The sequence below is a fragment of the Phascolarctos cinereus genome, unplaced genomic scaffold (assembly GCF_003287225.1).
Source record: "Phascolarctos cinereus isolate Bilbo 61053 unplaced genomic scaffold, phaCin_HiC Scaffold_5;HRSCAF=322, whole genome shotgun sequence".
Lineage (NCBI taxonomy): Eukaryota > Metazoa > Chordata > Mammalia > Diprotodontia > Phascolarctidae > Phascolarctos > Phascolarctos cinereus.
Window position 1 is genome coordinate 245,019,252 of NW_027555958.1, and position 20,251 is coordinate 245,039,502.

The 20,251-nt window shown below is 47.2% G+C and overlaps 1 protein-coding gene across 5 annotated transcripts in view; it reads left to right on the plus strand.

The window, feature by feature from the left end:
• Positions 1-12,726, plus strand: part of COL11A2 (collagen type XI alpha 2 chain) — a 39,412-nt gene extending 26,686 nt beyond the window's left edge. For all 5 annotated transcript variants that reach the window (XM_020974215.2, XM_020974216.2, XM_020974218.2 and 2 more), the window contains 30 exons: positions 180-233; positions 443-496; positions 1,035-1,142; positions 1,318-1,407; positions 1,654-1,707; positions 1,993-2,100; positions 2,355-2,462; positions 2,644-2,697; positions 3,546-3,599; positions 3,884-3,991; positions 4,287-4,340; positions 4,770-4,823; positions 5,081-5,134; positions 5,337-5,390; positions 5,854-5,961; positions 6,249-6,302; positions 6,599-6,652; positions 6,859-6,912; positions 7,371-7,424; positions 7,702-7,809; positions 7,971-8,024; positions 8,213-8,266; positions 8,574-8,681; positions 8,925-8,978; positions 9,313-9,348; positions 9,630-9,683; positions 9,838-10,105; positions 10,578-10,690; positions 10,977-11,183; positions 11,410-12,726. In XM_020974215.2, the coding sequence (XP_020829874.1) occupies positions 180-233; positions 443-496; positions 1,035-1,142; positions 1,318-1,407; positions 1,654-1,707; positions 1,993-2,100; positions 2,355-2,462; positions 2,644-2,697; positions 3,546-3,599; positions 3,884-3,991; positions 4,287-4,340; positions 4,770-4,823; positions 5,081-5,134; positions 5,337-5,390; positions 5,854-5,961; positions 6,249-6,302; positions 6,599-6,652; positions 6,859-6,912; positions 7,371-7,424; positions 7,702-7,809; positions 7,971-8,024; positions 8,213-8,266; positions 8,574-8,681; positions 8,925-8,978; positions 9,313-9,348; positions 9,630-9,683; positions 9,838-10,105; positions 10,578-10,690; positions 10,977-11,183; positions 11,410-11,550 (2,529 nt within the window). In that variant the 3' untranslated portion in view covers positions 11,551-12,726. The remainder of the gene's footprint in view (positions 1-179; positions 234-442; positions 497-1,034; positions 1,143-1,317; positions 1,408-1,653; positions 1,708-1,992; positions 2,101-2,354; positions 2,463-2,643; positions 2,698-3,545; positions 3,600-3,883; positions 3,992-4,286; positions 4,341-4,769; positions 4,824-5,080; positions 5,135-5,336; positions 5,391-5,853; positions 5,962-6,248; positions 6,303-6,598; positions 6,653-6,858; positions 6,913-7,370; positions 7,425-7,701; positions 7,810-7,970; positions 8,025-8,212; positions 8,267-8,573; positions 8,682-8,924; positions 8,979-9,312; positions 9,349-9,629; positions 9,684-9,837; positions 10,106-10,577; positions 10,691-10,976; positions 11,184-11,409) is intronic.
• The last annotated feature ends 7,525 nt before the right edge of the window (positions 12,727-20,251 follow it).

Below are 20,251 nucleotides of genomic sequence, written 5' to 3' on the forward strand. Positions count from 1 at the left end.
ACTTCCAACCCCTTTATCCATCTATTCTGTAACTACCCCACCCCCCTACCCTCCCTCAAAGGCCTGCATCATATATACTCCAATCTTTTTCCTTTGTCCTTCTATGGGCACCCCCTTTTGAACTCTTTACCCCTTTCTCTATCCTCCCTTGTCCTCATATCTTTGATCCTTTGTTCTAGGGCCCCCCTGGTAAGGATGGGCTTCCAGGACACCCTGGCCAACGAGGAGAAGTGGTAAGTGACTGTCCCTTCTTGATCCCCCCTGTAACTCTCCTGCCCCCTTGACCCACACTGCGTTAATTTTAGGTATTTTTCAGTGGATGTACCCAGCTCATTTAAATATAGCCCCAGTGGTGACCCCTCTTTCCCTGTAGGACACCAATGATAATTTGACAACTGCACATCTCTTTAATCTGTCTCTGTCTCTCTCTCTCTCTCTCCAGGGTTTCCAAGGAAAGACAGGACCCCCTGGACCCCCAGGGGTGGTGGGACCTCAGGTATGTCTTCTCCTGGGGGATGATAGACCTCAAATTTAGGGATGTGTGCCCTTTCACCTCTCTCCCGCTCCCACCTCCTCCATGCTTCTCTTCCTGTCTCCTTGCTGGGGAAGGGATGAAATGATTCCCTCTGTAGTTACTGGATGAGACAATGATGCAGGTGAGGAGTTGGAGGTGGGAGGCCTTGGGCAATCTAGTCCAGCCTTCAGTTGCTTCTGTTTCTGAAGACTTTGAGGACAGGGGAATATGGAACCTTCCATGTCTTTCCATTCTGAGTGGCTTTAGACCATCTCCCTGGGGCTCTTGGGGAAGGTGCAGTTTCTAGGTATAGCCACAAGATGGCACATTTATTTGCACACATAAGCATCCTCCCTCACCCCTCCCCAAGATAACTTGGTCCAAGAGTGGGGAGTTTCTTAGAACCCCTATTGTCACCCAAAAGATCATGCGAATCAGAAAGTGAGGGTGTTGTCAGACAGACAATTTAGGGGGTTGTTAGGAGGGTCTGTGACGTGACATTGCTGTTTCCACCCCACAGGGAGCTGCAGGAGAGTCAGGACCGATGGGGGAACGAGGCCATCCAGGCCCCCCTGGTCCCCCAGGAGAGCAGGGACTGACTGGGCCGTCTGGCAAAGAGGGAACCAAGGTAAGGATGGGAGGAATATAGGAAATGCAGGACAGACGGACCAGGGACTGGGGATCCAGGGGAAGGGAGGCTGAGGAAGTATATGGGAGCGAGAGTGCCTTGGGCATCCTCTCCCCAGTTTAGGAAGAGACTGTATCTATTTCTTATTGTCTCCATCATTATGCCTCACATTTAGGGAGACCCTGGCCCCCCTGGAGCTCCTGGGAAGGATGGACCAGCTGGTTTGAGGGGCTTCCCTGGCGAAAGGGGCCTCCCAGGCACTGGAGTGAGTATAACCCCAAAATATATTATAGACAAATGCAGATATCTCCAACATCGTCAGACCCTCCTCACACCCCAGCCTGATCTCTGATTTCCCTGTTTCTCTGATCTTTTCACTCCCACCTTCATGATTGCTGGCCCTCCATAGTCTGCTGCCTGATTCTCTGATACCTTCCTCAGTTTCTCTGACCTGCCATTTCCCTTTTCTCTGATTTTTTGTCTTTTTCACTCTTATCTCTTCCTTCTACAGGGAGGTGGTGGCCTGAAGGGAAATGAAGGTCCACCTGGCCCCCCAGGCCCTGCGGTGAGTCTGGGGTCTTAAAGGAGAGAGAACTTAAAATGGGAGACCCTGACAAGGTCATTGAATCCTTCCTCCCATTCCATGTGGAGAAAGAGCCTGAAGTGGGAGAGGAAATTACTCCTCTTAGACTCTTCAGAGTCAAGAAGCAGAGTATTGTTGGATGTGGGGGGGATTGTGTGGACTTTCTCTATTTTTAGATAGAAGCAACATAGAATAATCTTCTGTAGGGAGCTTCTAGGTCAGTAGTTCCTCTTGCTAACCCTCATTTTATCCTGTCTCTTCCTCTAGGGCTCTCCTGGAGAGCAGGGTGTGGCAGGCACAGGAGGACCCATTGGTCCCCCAGGAAGGCCTGGGCCTCAGGGTCCCCCGGGTGCTGCTGGAGAAAAAGGTGTTCCGGTGAGTGTGTGTAAGAAGATGGGACAGGGGTGTTTATGAGGTCTCTGTACTGAAGGTGTTGGGGGTGGTCTGGGAGCTGAGGAATGATGAAGATGCTGCTAGATAAGATAGGGCCTTGGGGGAACATAGAGGAAACTATGTTTGTGAATTGAGTAATGGAGGAAGGGGTTTTGGTGAGGAGGTTTGGTGGGAGAAGGGTTGATGTGTCCCCCCAGTGTCTGACTTTATTTCTCAATCCCTTCTTCCTCTCACAGGGTGAGAAAGGTCCCATTGGCCCAACTGGCCGGGATGGTGTCCAAGGGCCTGTGGGGCTACCTGGTCCTGCTGGCCCCCCAGGTGTGGCAGGAGAAGATGGAGACAAGGTAATTCACCCCAAACCCTCTTGCTCCCCACCGCTTGATCATTCCCAGGCTCTTCTTGAAGAGGGTAGGTTCAAGATAACTCAACTGTGGCCCTCTAATCTTGCTGTGTTAATAGTTTCTCCTTTCCCATTCATCATTCTGTGTCTCCCATCCCTATATTTGACATATCTCCCCCTTCCAGGGTGAGGTTGGTGATGCTGGACAGAAGGGCAGCAAAGGAAACAAGGGTGAACATGTGAGTAACCATGACCTCTGATTTCTTGGCCTCATTTCTTTTAAAAGTATATATTTGTATTGATATCTTTTTGTTTTACTGTATTTCCCACTGTCTCTCTCTTCCATCTTTTGTAATGAAGAATTTTTTAAAAGGGGAAGAAAAAAAATTCCACAATTCTAACCAACACATTAAAAAAGTCTGATGTTATTTGTAGGATTCTATACCGACAGTTCCCCCATACCTCACAAAAGAAGAAGGAAGGCGGTGTCTTTTCCTAGCTCATTTTTGGGGGACAAGCTTGGTCATTATAATTCCACGGCATTCAGTTTTAGTTGTTCTTTTTCGTTTATAGTCTTGTCATTGTATACAGTGTTTTCCTAGTTCTACTTACTTCTACTTACTTCACTTTGCATCAGTTCATAACTCTTCCCATGCTTTTCTTTATTCATCATTTCTTATAGAATATTTCATTATATTTATGCACCACAATTTTTTTTAGCCATCCTCTAATTGATGGGCATCTATTTTGTTTCTAGTTCTTTGCTACCACAAAAAAGTGTTGCTATATTGGTTTTATAGGACCTATCTTTTAGTCACTGACAATCTTTGTATATACGTAATGGTAGAATCTCTGGGTCAAAGGGAAGGGACACTTTAGTTACTTTCTTTACATGATTCAAAATTGCTTTCCAGAATGGTTGGATCAACTTATAGCTCCCCCAACAGTGCCTTAGTGTGCCTGTCTTTCTAGCCCCCTCAACATTAATGATTCCCATCTTTCCTAGCCACATTTCCACTCTACTTGTCTCTCTTTTTGTCTTTGTACCTTCTGGTATCTCTGATTAACCTTCTCTTTTTCTTGCCAGGGCCCTCCTGGACCCCCTGGACCACTGGGTCCCCTGGGTCAGCCTGGAGCTGCGGTGAGTGACCAGATACTCCTGACTTCCCTGATTCTGCACCAATCCTTTCTCCAAAATTTTCCTCTATTCATGGGCTGTTATAGTTATTATTGACGTGCCCTTTCTCAATCCCTGTCATTTACTTGTTCTTCAGTGAAAGTGCCTCCCTACTTTGCTGGAGGGAACCCCCTCAGTTTCTGGACCTGGGACCTCTTTTCTTGCCCCTAGTATGGTTCTCTGTGTGTGTGTGTATGTGTATGTGTGTGTGTGTGTATGCAACCCCCAAATCCCTTCTCTGTGTGTAGGGAGTAGATGGAGAACCCGGTGCTCGGGGACCCCAGGGACATTTTGGAGCCAAAGGAGATGAGGGAACAAGGGGATTTAATGGCCCTCCTGGACCCATCGGCCTGCAGGTGAGCTCTCTGTGTGTGTATTTGTGTTGAAGGTCATGGGATGAGAGAAGATGGGGCCTGCCTCCCTCACCCAACTCCAACTCCAGAACTAAAGGGAAGGATGGTACGGGGGACTTCAGAGAGAAGTAGGAGGCAGCATGGATTAGCAGAGCGTGAAAAATTTTGAGGGGAAGAGACAGCTTTTTTAGGGAGATGGGGATGCCATCAAAAGAGTATTGGGATCTTGACCTTTCTTTAAGGAAAGCCCCTAGGCTTTTTCCTCATGTCAGTCTCTATGTGTTTGTCTAACCCACAGGGTTTACCAGGCCCTTCAGGAGAGAAAGGAGAGACAGGAGATGTGGGACCCATGGTGAGTGTGACCCCTCTATTGACCCCCCAACTCTAACCACTGACTTATTATAGCCCTCCTCTGTTCTTCAGTAACCCCTGCTCTGACCCATCTGTGACCCCTTTACTAACTCTCAAAGACCCCTTTTATTTTATTTTATGTATTTATTTTTTTTTTAGTGAGGCAATTGGGGTTAAGTGACTTACCCAGAGTCACACAGCTAGGAAGTATTGTGTGTCTGAGGCCAGATTTGAACTCAGGTCCTCCTGACTCCAGGGCTGGTGCTCTGTCCACTGTGCCACCTAGCTGCCCCAAAGACCCCTTTTATTGATCCCTGGCCACTTCCACTTTGGTCCCTTACTTAAAGTCTGACTTTCTCCATTTCGACTTCATCCTATTTGTTTGTCTCCTTGTATCTTTTCCCCTCTTCTCTCTTCTGTCTCTCCCCAGGGCCCACCTGGCCCACCAGGACCCCGAGGCCCTGCTGGACCTAATGGAGCAGATGTAAGTATCTCCCATCTCCCACCTTGATGTCCCTCCCAGGTCATTTGGCTCATCCTTCAGTTTCTCTTCAGTGATGAGAAATCTCCTTGGAAGAAGAGTTATACTCCTTCAGCCCCTTTATCCTGACCATCAAGGAGTCCTTCCAACTCCCCCTTCTAATTTTCTGCTGTGTCCTTAAGGCCCATCTGTTCCCTGCCATCTCTGTAAACTGTTCACTCTCTGGGTGGTAACTCTTTATCACTGTGTCCCTCTTTTAGGGTCCACAAGGCCCCCCAGGAGGTGTTGGAAACCAGGGGCCTCTTGGAGAAAAGGTAACTGTTGGGGAAATGGGTTTGGGGAGCTGGGCAGGGAAAATCAGAGGGAGGAAAAGAGGAGGGGAATCCTTCTGGTTGTTGGGCAAAGGTGGGCAGGGAATAGTGTGAGGAAGCGGGGCAGGGAGGCTGGCAGAGAAGGAATGGGTCTAAGGGGAGGTGGGATGGGGAGGGCCTGTATTTGACCCCAGTCTTGTTATAGGGGGAACCAGGAGAGTCAGGATCTCCAGGAGTTCCTGGGGAACCTGGAGTCAAGGTGAGTGACATCTCTAACCCCCAGCTGATATCCACTTTCCCTAAACTGTGACCTCCTGAGGCACTGAAAACCCAGGGAAAGGGAAGCTCCCTTTCCTTCCTCCCATCAGCGATTCTTTCTGCTGTATTATTAGTTCTTGCCAGGGGAGCTAAGGTCTCTGGATCTGTGTGATGCCCCCAGCCCCCTATTTCCTTCTTTCCTCACTGACTGTTAAGAGGATTGAGCACATGGGTTGTCCTTTATCTGGATCAATCTATTTCCTGAACTCTTCTTCCTTCCTTCACTCCCATTCCTTCCAGGAGGGGGTGGGGGTTGGGGTTTGGGGGTGGAGGAATGGGCAAGGGCAGTTGAAGGCATGGAACATGCCTGTTATTCTCTTGACTTCCTTGTGACCTTTCCATTAATCCGGTTATTCTGTCCCATCCTCCATTTCTGTCTCTTCATCACCTTTGTCCCTCTCTAGGGCCCTAGAGGGGAACGGGGAGAGAAAGGAGAGTCAGGACAACCAGGGGAAGCTGGACCACCTGGACCTAAGGGCCCCACTGGTGATGATGGCCCAAAAGGAAACCCTGTGAGTATGGAGTAAGGGTCACCCAGAGAGTTTGAGGGAATGAGGATAGAAGGATGGCTCAATTCCCACAGACCCCAAGGTGTGGGACAGCAAGGTGGGGGTGGGGTAAGGGTTATGGGAGGGGGTTCTGTCTCCAGAGGGAGGTGAACTTGACTGGAGTAGGTGTGTCAGAAATGGGGGCTGGGTGGGTAGGATGTGTGCTGTGTGGGGCTGTGATAGCTCCAGAATCGGTGGTGAGTCTGTTCGAGGCCTTGTGACTGAGCTCCTTTCTACTCCTTTGCCCTCAGGGCCCTGTTGGTTTTCCTGGTGACCCTGGCCCTCCTGGAGAAGGGGGTCCCCGAGTAAGTCTCACCTTTAGGAAAGGGGGTAGGAAGGAGTGGGGGGCAGGGGTTTTGATAGATTACTTGGAGAATGGGAGGTATTTCTTGGGCTTTCACAGTCATAAGGATTAGCAATTATTTCATTCTTTGTGTTTGCATTCCCAGTATGCACATAGTATGCACTTACTAAGTACTTGATGATTCATTGGTAGTTAATTGTGGGAGCAATAAAATTGGAAAGACAGAAAAGCTTGGGGGTATAATTCTAGGAAGGGTTGAGATCTTCCTCTAAGCTCCTCACTCCTCCATCTCTCCAGGGTCAGGATGGTGCTAAAGGTGACCAAGGGGAGGATGGAGAAGCTGGACAGCCTGTGAGTGATCGTGTTTCTCTCACCTTTGATTCTTGACCACCTCAACTTTCAGACCCTTCAACTCCCAACCTCCAGATTTTTCAATGCCCCCAACCTCTGGACTCTAGTGTAACCTCTCCCTAATCTGTCCACTTTCATCACCATCAGTTCCCAGCTTGCATTACCTCTTCACCATTGATAGCTCCATCTCTTTCTCCTTTCCCTAGGGATCCCCAGGTCCTACTGGAGAGAATGGTCCCCCTGGACCTCCTGGCAAGAGGGTAAGTGGCATAATGGATAAAGTACTAGACCTGGAGTCAGCAAGACCTTAATTCAAGTCCTATCTCAGACATTTACAAGTCATACGAGACCTCTCTCGGCCTCAGTTTCCTCATCTGTAAAATGGAGTGATAGTAGCACTTACTCTCAGGGTGGTTTTGAGGATCAAATGAGATAATGTGTTTAAAGCACTTTGCAAACATTAGAGAATTATGTAAATACTAGCTAAAAATGAGGGAAGGGGTCTGGACCCTTGGGTCCCCCTAGGCCATCAAAGAGATGACTGAGTCCCTACTGGGACAAGGTTTGAGAGAGGACTGGCAGTGAGGTTCCTATGCCTGGTTTTTTCTCTGGGGTGCTAGTGGAAGCTGTGTATGAAGTAGGGGGGGAGACAGTTGTGTTTATCTGTTCTCTATCCTTTGTCTAACCCCTTTTCCTCTTTCTCACTCCATCCCTCTAGGGTCCTGCGGGTACAGCTGGCCCTGAGGGTCGACAAGGAGAGAAGGGAGCCAAGGTAAGACAGAGTAGCTCCTGGAAGACTTTTGTATTCTCTCTCACCATGGGGACTTTCTTGCTCCTCATTACCCCCTCAAAAGTTGTCTCTGTTGTAGCTCTGGTCTTGTTATCTTCAAGTGTCTTGGCTCAGAGGGCTAACCCTCTTTCTACCCCAAAGTCTTCTCATGGAAGCATTAACCTCTTCTTGTCCTCTGACCTGGCCTGTTCCTACCCTTTGATTATCTTTTGTGCTTATACTCCCCCAGCCTTCTCTGATTCCCTTTTATGTATTTCAGGGGGAGCAGGGTGCAGTTGGGGCTCCTGGAAAGACAGGACCAGTGGGTCCAGCTGGAGCAGCAGGAAAACCAGGCCCTGATGGTCTGAGGGGAATCCCAGGCTCGGTGGTGAGTCACAGTGGACTGAAGAGGGGATAAATAATGCCTGTGGAGATGGGGGATGGGAACCGAGGACCTGGGAATTCAGTTATCAGTTATTTGATGGGAAGGAGAAGACCCATGGGGAAAGCATCCTTCTCTGACCCCTGTTTTCCCCCTCACCTCCATAGGGACAACAGGGACGACCTGGAGCCACTGGACCAGCTGGGCCTCCAGGTCCTGTGGTGAGTGAGCCTGAGGGAAGGGTATGTGTGGGGAGACAGCAGGACCCTGGGGATGGGTGATCCTGGGGGTGGAGGACAGTAAGCAGCTGTAGATATGGAGAAAGGGACAGGGAATTTAGGGCTAGGAGGAGATGGGGCCTGCCTGCTAGTTATTACCCCATAATGAATGATTATCTGTCTTCATACAGGGACCTCCTGGCCTCCCTGGGCTCAGGGGTGACCCTGGAGCCAAAGGAGAAAAGGTAAGAGACGGACACATAGGTAGCTTATCCTGTTTTCTAATTCTGGGCATGTAATGCCACACCCTCCAACAAGATGCAAAATATCCCCTCACCTCAACGTGGTGGGTTCCCTTGCCCTCCCCCTGTACTCCCTCAACATCTCTTTTGTATAAAGGTCACTGACCCTGTCTTCCAGACAGAGTCCTTTTTCCACCAGGGAAGGAAGAGGTCTAACTGCCATGGTTAACGGTTCCCTTCCTGTCCTCTGATCCCCTCACATCCCTGCCCTGTTTGTGTTCTTCTTGCTTTTTGCTATTCCCTCCCCTAGGGTCACCCTGGTCTCATTGGCTTGATTGGCCCTCCTGGAGAACAAGGGGAAAAGGGTGACCGAGGACTTCCCGGTCCCCAAGGTGCGCACGGACAGAAAGGAGAGACGGTGAGTATGAGGGAGGGGCCCAGGACCCCCTTTCCCTGATCACTCTGTGGGCATTGACCTTAAATGTGCTTGAGGGCTGGGAGAATGAGAAGGAGAGGGGGAGATTAATATTAAAGTCCTTGGAGGTAAGACTTTATTATTAGTGGGATATCTTCATTGTAGAGTGAGCAAATTTGGAGGAGGCTTAGTATTGTGGAAAGGGGGTATACAAAATGGGGTTAACTAGACTTTTCCTCCTTCTAGGGGATCCCTGGAGCATCTGGCCCAATTGGTCCTGGAGGACCCCCTGGCCTTCCTGTGAGTAACCCTTCCTCCCTGCTCCTTCAAATACTCCATCAAGCAACCCCCAGTAGTCCCCTTCTTCCCACTCATACACCTCAATAACTTCCACAAATCTCCCTTAACCTAGTAATATTCAACTTCTAATTGTTCCCAGGAATTTGAAAACATCCTTTTCCAATATTCCCAATATCTTCCTAAATACTCTAGCACAACCCTCATTATTCTCCCCCACAGCCGCCCAGAAGTGCCCCTATTTATGTACAGTCTGTGTGACTCCATGATCATTGCTCTGCTTCTCCCTCCGTCGTTTCTCCATGGTCACTCTGTCTCTCTTGTCCTCTCTCTGTAGGGACCCGCTGGCCCCAAAGGTGCTAAAGGAGCGACGGTGAGTCAGTCTTTCCCCTTCCCTCCCCTTTCCCAGCCAACCCTATCCTCTGGCCCGTCCACGTCCCCCCAGATTAGACTACACATCACTGCCTACCTTGATATAAACAGCAGCTCTTAGAGATGGGCCTCGTTACTTGATACTTCAGACTTGGTAGGACATTTGACCATCTGATAGGCTATGACCTCTCACCCCTCACTGCCAACCATTCTCTAACGCTCTATGATCCCTTGGAGTGATTTTATGAGTCCTCTGACTCTCTTTGTGTCTCCCCACATCAGGGTCAAGCTGGACCCAAGGGAGAAAAAGGCGTCCAAGGTCCACCCGGCCATCCGGTGAGTGAGGGGGTGTTCTCTGTTCCTTTGCCTCATTTTTCCCTCTCTGCCTTTGATGCTTTCTCTGGTTTGGTTGGCTGTCTCACCATTTCTCTCTTCCAAAGTTTGGGTTTCCATCTCCCTGCCTCCTCTCATTAAATTTTCTGTCCTTCAGGGTCCTCCTGGAGAGGTGATCCAGCCACTGCCCATCCAGATGCCCAAGAAGTCTCGGCGTTCAGTAGATGCGAGCCAGCTGATGCAGGAGGATGAGGCTGGAGAGGCTGGGGGAGCCCCTGGGGCCCCTGGGGGCCTGGAAGAGATATTTGGCTCCCTGGATTCCCTCCGGGATGAGATTGAGCAAATGAGGCGCCCTGCAGGAACCCAGGAGAGCCCAGCCCGAACCTGTCAGGACTTGAGACTGTGTCACCCTGAGCTTCCTGATGGTCAGAGGGGAACATGAGGAGACAAACACAGAGGGAAATCAGAAGAGAGGGGGTTGATATGGGAGGGAAGGAAGATACAGGGAAACAGAGGCCTGGGTGATAAAGAAATCTGGATGTTGAATGAATGAAAAAGCATCAAGTAAGAACGTATTATGTACAAAGCATTGGGCTAAGCTCTGGGGGGGAACAGAAGAGGGAGCTGGCTCCTCCTGTCACATTCTAATGGGGCAGATGACACATATTGGAGGTTTCAGCTGCAAGCCTCAAGTAGAGAGAAGAATGTGTGGGCCTAGGTGTGTGTGTGTGTGTGTGTGTGTGTGTGTGTGTGTGTGTGAATAATAGGTAGGAATAGGGGCTGGGAATGTGGAACAGAAAAGGAAAGGGAACTGGGTGATGGGACAGACGGTGGGGAAGGGGTGGAAGATGGTCCTGACCCTTCCATTTTCTCCCGCCGCCCCTCCCCCCCACCTAGGTGAATACTGGGTCGACCCTAACCAAGGCTGTGCCAGGGATGCTTTCCGTGTTTTCTGTAACTTCACGGCAGGAGGAGAAACCTGTGTATCACCTAGGGATGATGTCACACAGGTGAGGCCACCCTCCCGACCTCTGCAACCTCATACCTCCCTGAGCCTCACTGCTTCTCTCCCTGAGTCTATTTTATTTCCTTTCCCATCAGCCCTTCTCCTGACTCATCTCTTTCTCTTTTCTGGCCCCCCATCTTTTTCTTTCTCCTGATCTTCCCTTTCTCATTCTGTTGCCTCATGTCTCCTCAACTTGCTGCCGCTCTCTCTCTGCTTCAACCTTTTGCTTACCTTCCTGGACAAAACCCCAATCTCTAGTCTGATGGTGCCCATTCCTATCTTTTTTCCAGTTCTCCTATGTGGACTCTGGGGGATCCCCAGTGGGTGTGGTCCAGCTCACATTCTTGCGCCTGCTTAGTGTATCTGCTCACCAAGATGTCTCCTACCCATGTACAGGAGGGGCTCGGGATGGGCCCCTCCGGCTGCGGGGAGCCAATGAGGATGAACTGAGCCCAGAGACTAGTCCCTATGTCAAGGAATTCAGAGATGGCTGCCAGGTATGGGGAGAGGAGACCAGGGATCTGCTGGGGACAGTGGAAGAAGTTATGGGCTCCAAATACAGAAACTCGAAGAGTCCTTGGTGATGGAGGCCAAGGGGAGTAGTGATCCTCTCCAGGGTAGCCCAAGGAGGAAGGAGCCTAGTTCTACAGTTTTGGGGTGGCAGTTGTAAAACGGGGACTCCATCTCTATTTTCACCTCTCATCCTCTTTTTTCTTTCCTAAGACACATCAGGGCCGAACAGTGCTTGAAGTTCGAACACCCCTACTGGAACAGCTTCCTGTGTTGGATGCTTCCTTCTCGGACTTGGGGGCCCCCCCTAGGCGGAGTGGAGTCATGCTGGGGCCTGTCTGTTTCCAGGGCTAGGACCCCTGCCTGCTTAACCCTCCCAACCCTTCAAAAAGCCAGGACCCCCTTTGGCCAATTCAGAGCCATTGCCCAGGAGAGACCCCCTTCACCATCCCAGGGGCCTCAGGCAAGGCAGAAAGTGTCCTCTATCCATGGGGGTCCCATGGAGGGGGGATTTTGGGGGGGTCAGATCCCCTCACATGATGAGGGCTTGGGGGGCTTCTATGCCCCTCCCTGAAGCCCTTTTGCCCACTGAAGATGAGACCTATATTTAAAATCACCCCCAAGCAAACAGAAGAGGAGAAGAAGAGAAAGAACACTGTGTATTTTATATTTTAAATTAATTATATTAATTATTTAACAAGCGGAAACTAAAAAGAAACAAAGAAACTCCAACAGAGAAACCCGAGGCAAGAGATGGGGCTGAGTGCCCCCCCCCCCCCCTCCAATTCTTCAGCACTCTCCTCTGTGACTGTAGGGGGAGGGGAGAGAGACCTCCCCCACAGGGAGATACCTCTCCCTCCTCCACCCCATCTGTAGCGGCAAGGTGGATGTTGGAATATATTGTCTCCTTGTGTCCCTCATGCTCTCAATCTCTCTCCCACAGTCAAGGCCAGTTTCTTCTCTTCTCCCCTCCAGATTCTCATTTCAGTCAACAAACTTGATGAGCACTTACTATTTGTAGGGCACAGTACTAGTCCTGGGCTTTTAGGGTGACGTGACATCAAATGACTCCCTGAATGTTCCCTCTCCCTCCCCCTTCCCCCAGGTGTGGAGAAGAGTGCGTTATTAGTTAAGAATCCAATGTTGGACTGGATACTGTAAGTCTTATTGGAGTTTTAACACCAGAGAATTATGATTCCTACCTCAAGAGCAAGTTGCCAATCATGGCATGGCCTCAGACTGGTGCTAGCCAATCAAGTGGCTCTCTCCTCCTCCACCTCTTCCTCCTCTTCACTGGCTCAGGATATTAGTATCCCCCCCAAAAAAAGAAGTGAGGGCAGTCTTAGTTTGGGGGCTTCTGAATAAAGGTCCTTGTTCAGATAACCTGGGGTAGAGAAGAAATGGAAGACCCATCCTGCCTTCTGGGAGCTTACAGTCTAAATCAAGACATGGGACACACAAATGAACCTGAAGGACTATTTTACAAAGCCACTTGTTGACAAATGGAAAATTATATCATACACAGTGACATTCTGGGTGTGACCAATAGTCTGTCCAGTCTAGTGGTCTTTGTCTTTCTGTGTGGGCAGATGGTTTGTGGGAAGGTGGGGCCCTTCCTGACCTCAACCTCAAACATCTCAGGATTCCTCCTGGCTCAGCCAAGCTTACATTTCTCTAGGGTTTTTACTGTCAGCACTTGAACACGTGCACACACACACACACACACACGCACACACACACACATTCTTTGGCCCTCCCAAGAACCCTCTGAGTCAGGTAGTATCCACATTATGACCTCAGGTCTTACAGATGAAGGAACTCCTGTTCAGAGACAGAAAGCAACTTGTTGAAAGTTACAAAGAAATTAAGTGACAGAGTTAAATTTGAACTCAAATCTTCTGGCTCAAAGTCCAGTTCTTTTTCCAACTTGAAAGGTCTTCCCTTACACATTGCCAACCCTGCTGTCTCTGCTTTTAAATTAGGATCACAGAATCAAACCTTGAGCAGAAAAGGTCCTCACAGGCTATTTAGTCTAACCCTTTCATTTTAGAATTGAGGCCCAGGAAAGTTGTTTATTTGCTTAAGGCTGCACAGGTGGTGTTGGGCAGAATTTTAATCCAGATTGTATTTACATCAAAGTTGGTGCTGGAGACCTAATCTCTACCACTCCATGTCACAAGCTCCTATGTTTGCCTCAAGAGTAGGTAAAACTACTCACCCTCAGTTCATTTGTATATGCTATGTTCCCATTGCTAAGTCACTCCATCTCTCTGGGCCTCAGTTTCCTCCTTTGTAAAAAGAGGAAACTGAAATAGACAACTCCAGTCCCACTGAACTCAAAATCCTAAGATCTAGTTACTTATTTTATGTTAAATGCAAAGCATTGTCTTTTTGGTAACAATCCCAGCTTCTGTCCTTTCCATACCCCTCTTCTCTCCTAGTGGCACCTCTGGGGCACCCTCATGATTGCCCTCTTTTCATCAACTATTGATGCTACATTGAAAGGAGAGAACTCCCAGGGAAACGTCTCTGTGTAGTGGAAAGAATGCTGGATTTAGAAGTCAGGCGAGGGGAGCTAGGTGGCACAGTGGATGGAGCACTGGCCCTGGAATCAGGAGGGCCTGAGTTCAAGTCCAGCCTCAGACACTTACTAGCTATGTGACCCTGGGCAAGTCACTTAACCCCTAATGCCTCAAACAAACAAACAAAGTCAGAGGGTCCTGAGGCCTAATTCTGACCCTAGGAAAGTCATGTCAATTTCTATCTGGGTCTCAGTTTCCTTACTGATAAAATGGAGATAATAACACTTTCACTACCCACCTCACATTGTTGGTGCTTTGTAAGCCTGAAAGCACCATAGAAGCTATTGCTATGGGTAGCCTGGGCTGGTGGTTGGAGAAAATAGTAGCCCTGTTTTCTCTAGAATGTCCTACCCACACTCCCTCCAAGACATCTAAATCCTGCCAGTGTCTTCTGCCCTTCCTCCTCCCCTTATGTCATGCTCTTCATCTTCTTAACTTTCAGTTCTCCCCCAGAATCAAAAAGGGAAATATGGAAAGAAGCTGTGACCTTGCTTTCTAAAATACACCACACTAAAGAGGCTGGGGCCCTAAAGAGGTGGGCAGGAGGAGCCAGAGCCAGGAGACCAAGCGTTTCAGCCATAGAGAATCTTAGTCCTTCAAGTCAGTATTTTTTTTTTTTTAGTCTCTTTATGAGTCTGGAACGGTACTGGGCACTGGGAGGGAATATGAGCGAAGAATCAGATAGCCTCAGCTTTCTAGGAGCGTTCAGGGTAGCAGAAACCAGATGTAAACAGGAACAGTGAGAAACAGTATATAATTCAGAGCTGGACAGGATATTCTAAATTCTATTGGCGTTCAGTAAAGGATGAACTGGGATTTCTGCTTAGAAGCAAGCAGCCAATCATAGCACGACCTCAGGCTGGTGTTAACCAATCAGATGCACATTTTTCTTCCTCCTCCTCCTCCTCCTCTTCCTCCTCTTCCTCCTCCTATTTACCCTCTCCCTCCTCCTTCTCTAATCTCTCCTCTCCCCTCTTTAACTTTTCCTCTCTTTTCCCTAACCCCTTCTCCTCCTTCTTCCCCTCCTGTGGTTCTCCCCCTCTCCTCTCTTTCTCTCCCCTGGCTCAGGATATTAATAGCGTCCCAGCTGCAGGAAGTGAGAGGGGCAAGTTTATGAGTGGAACACGTCCTTGCTTTTTGGCTGTTCTATTTCTAGCCAAAGCATAGCCCCTGGGGAGAGGGCGGAGGTGGGTTGGCTGAGGGAAAATTAGTTTCCAAGAAAGTCCACTGAGAGCCTGGGGCTAGTAAAGGGGAATTGATGATCTGGAAAGCAGTCTTTTATATGTCTTGGTAGAGAAAGAGAACGTTTCAGACTTGCAGAAGCAGAGAAGAGAACTACGAGAAAGGACCTCCAAACCAGAAAGAGAAAAATCAGGCCAATGGAGAGCCTGAGGGGGTTTCCTCAACACCTAAAAAATAATAGGAAACTGAAGAAAAATGTGCAATAGGGAATCTCCTTCAAATTGAGAAAAAGGCAGTGAAGAGAGCCAGGCAAAAGAAAATAGCTGAGGTTTGAGGAAGGTGGGGAAGAGGGACTACTCAAATGAAACTCAAGTGGGGTGAACAGCAGTTTCAGAGAGCAGACAGGTAAAGGATGCTGTGGCTGATGTGCCAGGCTGAGAAAGGCAGAACAGATAGACAGGAAGGAGTCACTTGAGATTTTGATCAGATGTGATCAGATCAATAAATAAAGATTCATTTGGCAGCAGTATACAAACTGAAAGGGTACAATGGAGACAGGGATACCTATTAGGAGGCTACCTGCAACGGGTCAGGGAGGTAGGAGGAGCAGCTAGGTGGTGCAGTGGGTAGAACCCCAGACCTGGAAATCAGGAAGTTTGATCTTTCTGAGTTCAAATCTGGCCTACTTGCTAGCTGTGTGACCCTGGACAAGTCACTTAAACCTGTTTGTCTCAGTTTCCTTATCTGCAAAAATGAGATGGAGAAAGAAATAGCAAACCAGTATCTTTTCCAAGAAAACCCCACAAATAGTCAGACACAACTGAACAAGGCAGGTAGCAATGAGGGCCTGGACTAGGGTGCCACCGGTGCGAGAAAAGGGAAATGGATGCTGGAGATATTATGGAGGTGGAATTATCAGAAATTGGTGATAACTTGATTATGAAAGGGAAGGCAGAAGGAAGAGCCTGATAATACCAAGGGTTTGCAGATGAAGATGGGCTGAATAGTTTATTGCCTGAAAAGTAAAGGGACAGGTTTAAGGAGCCAAGATAAGTTTGGTCTTGAACATTCATCCGTTCATTCACAAGAATTTTTTAAGTAACTACTGTGTACCAGCTATTGTGTCAAGCTCTGAGGATACAAAGGCCAAAACAGTGTCTTCTCTCAAGGAGCTGACATTCAATCAAGGAGAAACAACACGTTTACGTGTTGAATTTGAGGTGCCTGTGCTATGTCCATGTGAAGGTACCGGTAGGTTGTTGGGGATGTGAAGCTGGTGCCAGGAAAGTGGTCACAGGTGGAGATACAGATTTGTGAATCACTTGAATAAAGGTGGTAGTTGAAGTCTTGTAAGCCAATGAGATTGATAAAGAAGAGGAGAGAGAGAGAAGAGGACCAAGGACAGCACCTTGAGGGAACGCTTACCTTAAGGGATGAGTAACTAGAGAAGTGATTTGGCCACTGGAAAGTCTTTGAAGTCCAGGGAATAATGATTATCTAGTAGGAGGAACAACTCAACAATATCAAGGGTTGTCAAGAGATAAAGGAAGATCACCACCCAAAAAGGCCTTTGGACTTGTAAATTAGTGAAAGGTCTTTAGTGATTTTGATAAAACATTTTTAGTGGAGTGGTGGGGATGAGAAGGGAGCAGTGAGTGGAAGGAACATATGAGATTCATGCAAAGGTGCATGTAAAATGTACGTGGAATGATTGATGGAACAAGGCCCTGGAGAAACATGAGAGAATAGGATCTGGAGAACAAGTAAAGGGCTGAGAGCAGAGTAAGGATATCTTTTTTTATTTTTTTGGTTGAGCAATGGGAGTTAAATGACTTGCCCAGGGTCACACAGCTAGTAAGTGTTATGTGTCTGAGGCCAGATTTGAACTCAGGTCCTCCTGAATCCAGGGCTGGTGCTCTATCCACTGTGCCACCTAGATGCCTCCCCCCCTTTTTTTTTTTAATGATTGGATGGAAGGAATAAAGGATGGCATTTTGAGTAATGAAAGAATGGAGCTGAGGCAGCTGATATCAGATGACCTCAGCTGTGTTAAGGAAGTAGGGAGTGATGGTATCTGCTGGAATTGTGATGGTGGGAGTGGATCTTGGAATTTGAGGCAAGAGAAAAAGGATTGAATGAGGAATGGGATAGAGAATTGATGAGAATAGAATGAAAGGATTTTCAAGCAGCAGGAGGGGCTTAGCTAAGGTCTTTTTTGGGTAGAGCTGTGATTTCATCCTTGTGAAGGGACTCTAGGGATGGAAACTCTCCCCACCAATGCATGTAGATAATTTGTCTGTAATTTGTAGCCTTAGAGATTTGCTGGGGCTCTGAGAGGTTTAAGCAACTAGTCCTTGGTTACACAATGTCAGAAGTAGAAGAAGAACCCGAATTTTCCTGACTCCAAGAATGACTTTCTTTCTTACTATGCTACACTACCTCCCTCTTTCCTATAAGTTATTGCAGATAAAAATCAACCCAAATTTGTGACTCTAGCAACACCCCACAGTTCTAGAGCATCAGCAGAAAGTTCAGGGTTGAGGATTAGCAATTTGGGAATAGCAAAAGCTCATGGAGGCAAGCCTTTTCTATGTCATGTAGTAGGTAGTGGGACATTACAATAGCCGATAATGATGTAAAGGCCAAATATGAAGGAAAAAGAAAAATCAAATTGAGGGAAGCAGACTGGAAAAAGAATAATAAAAGAGGATTAGAAATTATTTAGTATTTAGTATGTAATTAGTATTTATTTATTTAGTTGTATTTAGTATGTAATAGAATGTTCCCATATACGATAATTATCCTTTATGCAACAAGACATGTGACAGGGGTGTGTCCTAAGGTAAACTGTCAATCACCTTGAACATTTCCTTTTTCCCATTACTCTTTAGGTCTGTGTAGGCTTGCTTGTCAAATCATTGGTTCTATCTCATCCCATTGGAAATGCCTCTTTTTTTTTTTCAGCTCTGACTGTTGTTTCAATCACTTAAACCGCAACATCATAGGCAAAACAACTTAGATTAGAGAAAATGAATAATAATGTCCAAAAACACCAATTAGAGTTTACATAACTTCCATAACCATCAGTTCACATTAACCACAAACTTCAGTCTCCTAATAAGAAACATTTCCCCCCACTGAAATGCCAGTGGAGTTCCTTAAGGCTTTCCACAGCTATTTGAGTAAGTAATACTGTGAATAGGCGACTTTTAGGGATTTAGACTTACCACAGACACTGGTGGGAAATTCATCTTTAAGTTGGGTTGTTGACACTTTTTGCCTTGGCAATAGCTGAGAGACCCTTTAAGAACTATGGCTACAGCTGATACCTTCCTGTATGTGGAGAAGATTGGAAATCAGCTGTTGTAGATTAACATCATTCTCCAGAGACTAAAAGTGATTTTCTTATCAAGTTCTTTCCCAGGCATGGGCACAAACAATTCCTTCCCATATTCAGCAACCACATCAATTATCAGTCTTCTTTCAGAGGAGGGGGTAGTGATGGTGAGGTAAAAACCTTTCTAATTACTCCTCCCTGCAGCCCTGATCATCATTCATTCTCTCTCCTTTTTCCTCTAAAACTTTTTGCTCATCACCTGCTGTATGCATTGTCATGTGCATTCCTAAAGTCAGCCAAAACAAACTGGATCCATGATGAAGTAATCTCATCAATTATTATTACCCATCTATGTCCTGTTCCAGCTGGAGAGTGTCCCTACTCTTGCTCTTGGTGGACTCATAGATATCAGCCTCCACATCAGATTTAATGTGAGTGAGAAAATGAAAAAAGAATAAGAATAAGGGGTTAGAAATTGGAATATCAATTTTCAGGATCCTGAAGGTGGTGTAACTCTGAGAGATAGTGAAGTGTAGGGTATGATCATTCTGATGTGCTGCTTAAGTGAGAGGTAGAAGGAGGTTATTGGAATTAAAGTGTTTGAGGAACAGATGGTCGGTTTACTGGAGAGATTGTCAATATGAGCATTAAAGTCTCTGAGAATGATGGTGGGGTATGAGGTGGTGATAATGACTAGGGACCATTGAAAAAGTTGGAAGAATGACCTAGAGTTGAAAAAGTATAGTGACAAGAATAGGGAAAAGATATTCTCGAAAGCAAAGATTTCAAAAGATCATTGGAGGATGGCAGTAGAGAAATGGTCAGAAGGTGCTAGTAGGGAGGAAGGAGTACATCAACCTCTTTCTTATATGACTTGGGGAGGATGGGAGAAGAGTGGCCACCAGTTGAAAAGATTATAATGAATACAGTATTATCACATGGAAAGAAAGGAGGTTGAAGAAATATTAGTTGAAAAGTTTAAAGATGTAGGGAAGCTTATTGAGAATAAATAAAATGGAGGCAGCTAGGTAGAGCAGTGGATAGAGCACTGGTCCTGGAGTCAGGAGGACCTGAGTTCAGTTCTGGTCTCAGACCAGATGCTTGACACTTACTAGCTGTGTGACCCTGGGCAAGTCATTTAACCCCAATTGCCTTACAAAAAAATAAAATGAAATGGTTCTAAAGTACACAATAGAATGGGCTGGTAGATAGTCAAACTGAGAGGAGTTGAGCCCATTAGAATAGTGATAAGCACTTGGGAGGAGATAGAATGAATATGAAATTCACATCTAAGGTAGTGGGGGTTGAGAAACCAGTATGATAGGAGAGAAATTGGCATAGTATTCTCAGTTAGCAGAAATTAAAGAATAGTGAGCTAGCAGAGTTAATATAAGATGGAATTTGAAAGTCTAGCATTTTGGAATATATGTGATCATATAAAATCTCATCAAGGTATGATGGTGAATCCCCTAAACCTTATCCAATTGGATGACTACTATAGACCTCTGGTTATTCACATGGGCACAAATGATACTACCAGAGGAAAGACACCGACATATCTGATGGATGAGTTGCACTCTTGCTTGCAGGCCTGGTGCTTGGGCAGCTGGGTCCCTGGTGAGCTGGGTCAAGCAGGGTGATCCTAAGAGCTAGCTCCCCAACTGCCTGGGCTTCTGTGGCTATGGAAGACTGCTGTGGACTCTGATTGCTGCACCTCTAGGAGCTATTCTGACCTACTGAATATCACAGTGTTGTGATAGAGTCTGTTCTGTCTGATACTCATCCGTTTAATATCAAGAAAGAATGAACAGAAGAAGAAACAGAGGTGGCAGCTAGGTGACACAGTAGATATGGCTCTGGCTTTGGAATCAGGAGGACTTGAGTTCAAATCTGGCCTCAGACTCTTGACACACAGGGTAGCTGTGTGACCCTGGGCAAGTCACTTAACCCCAAT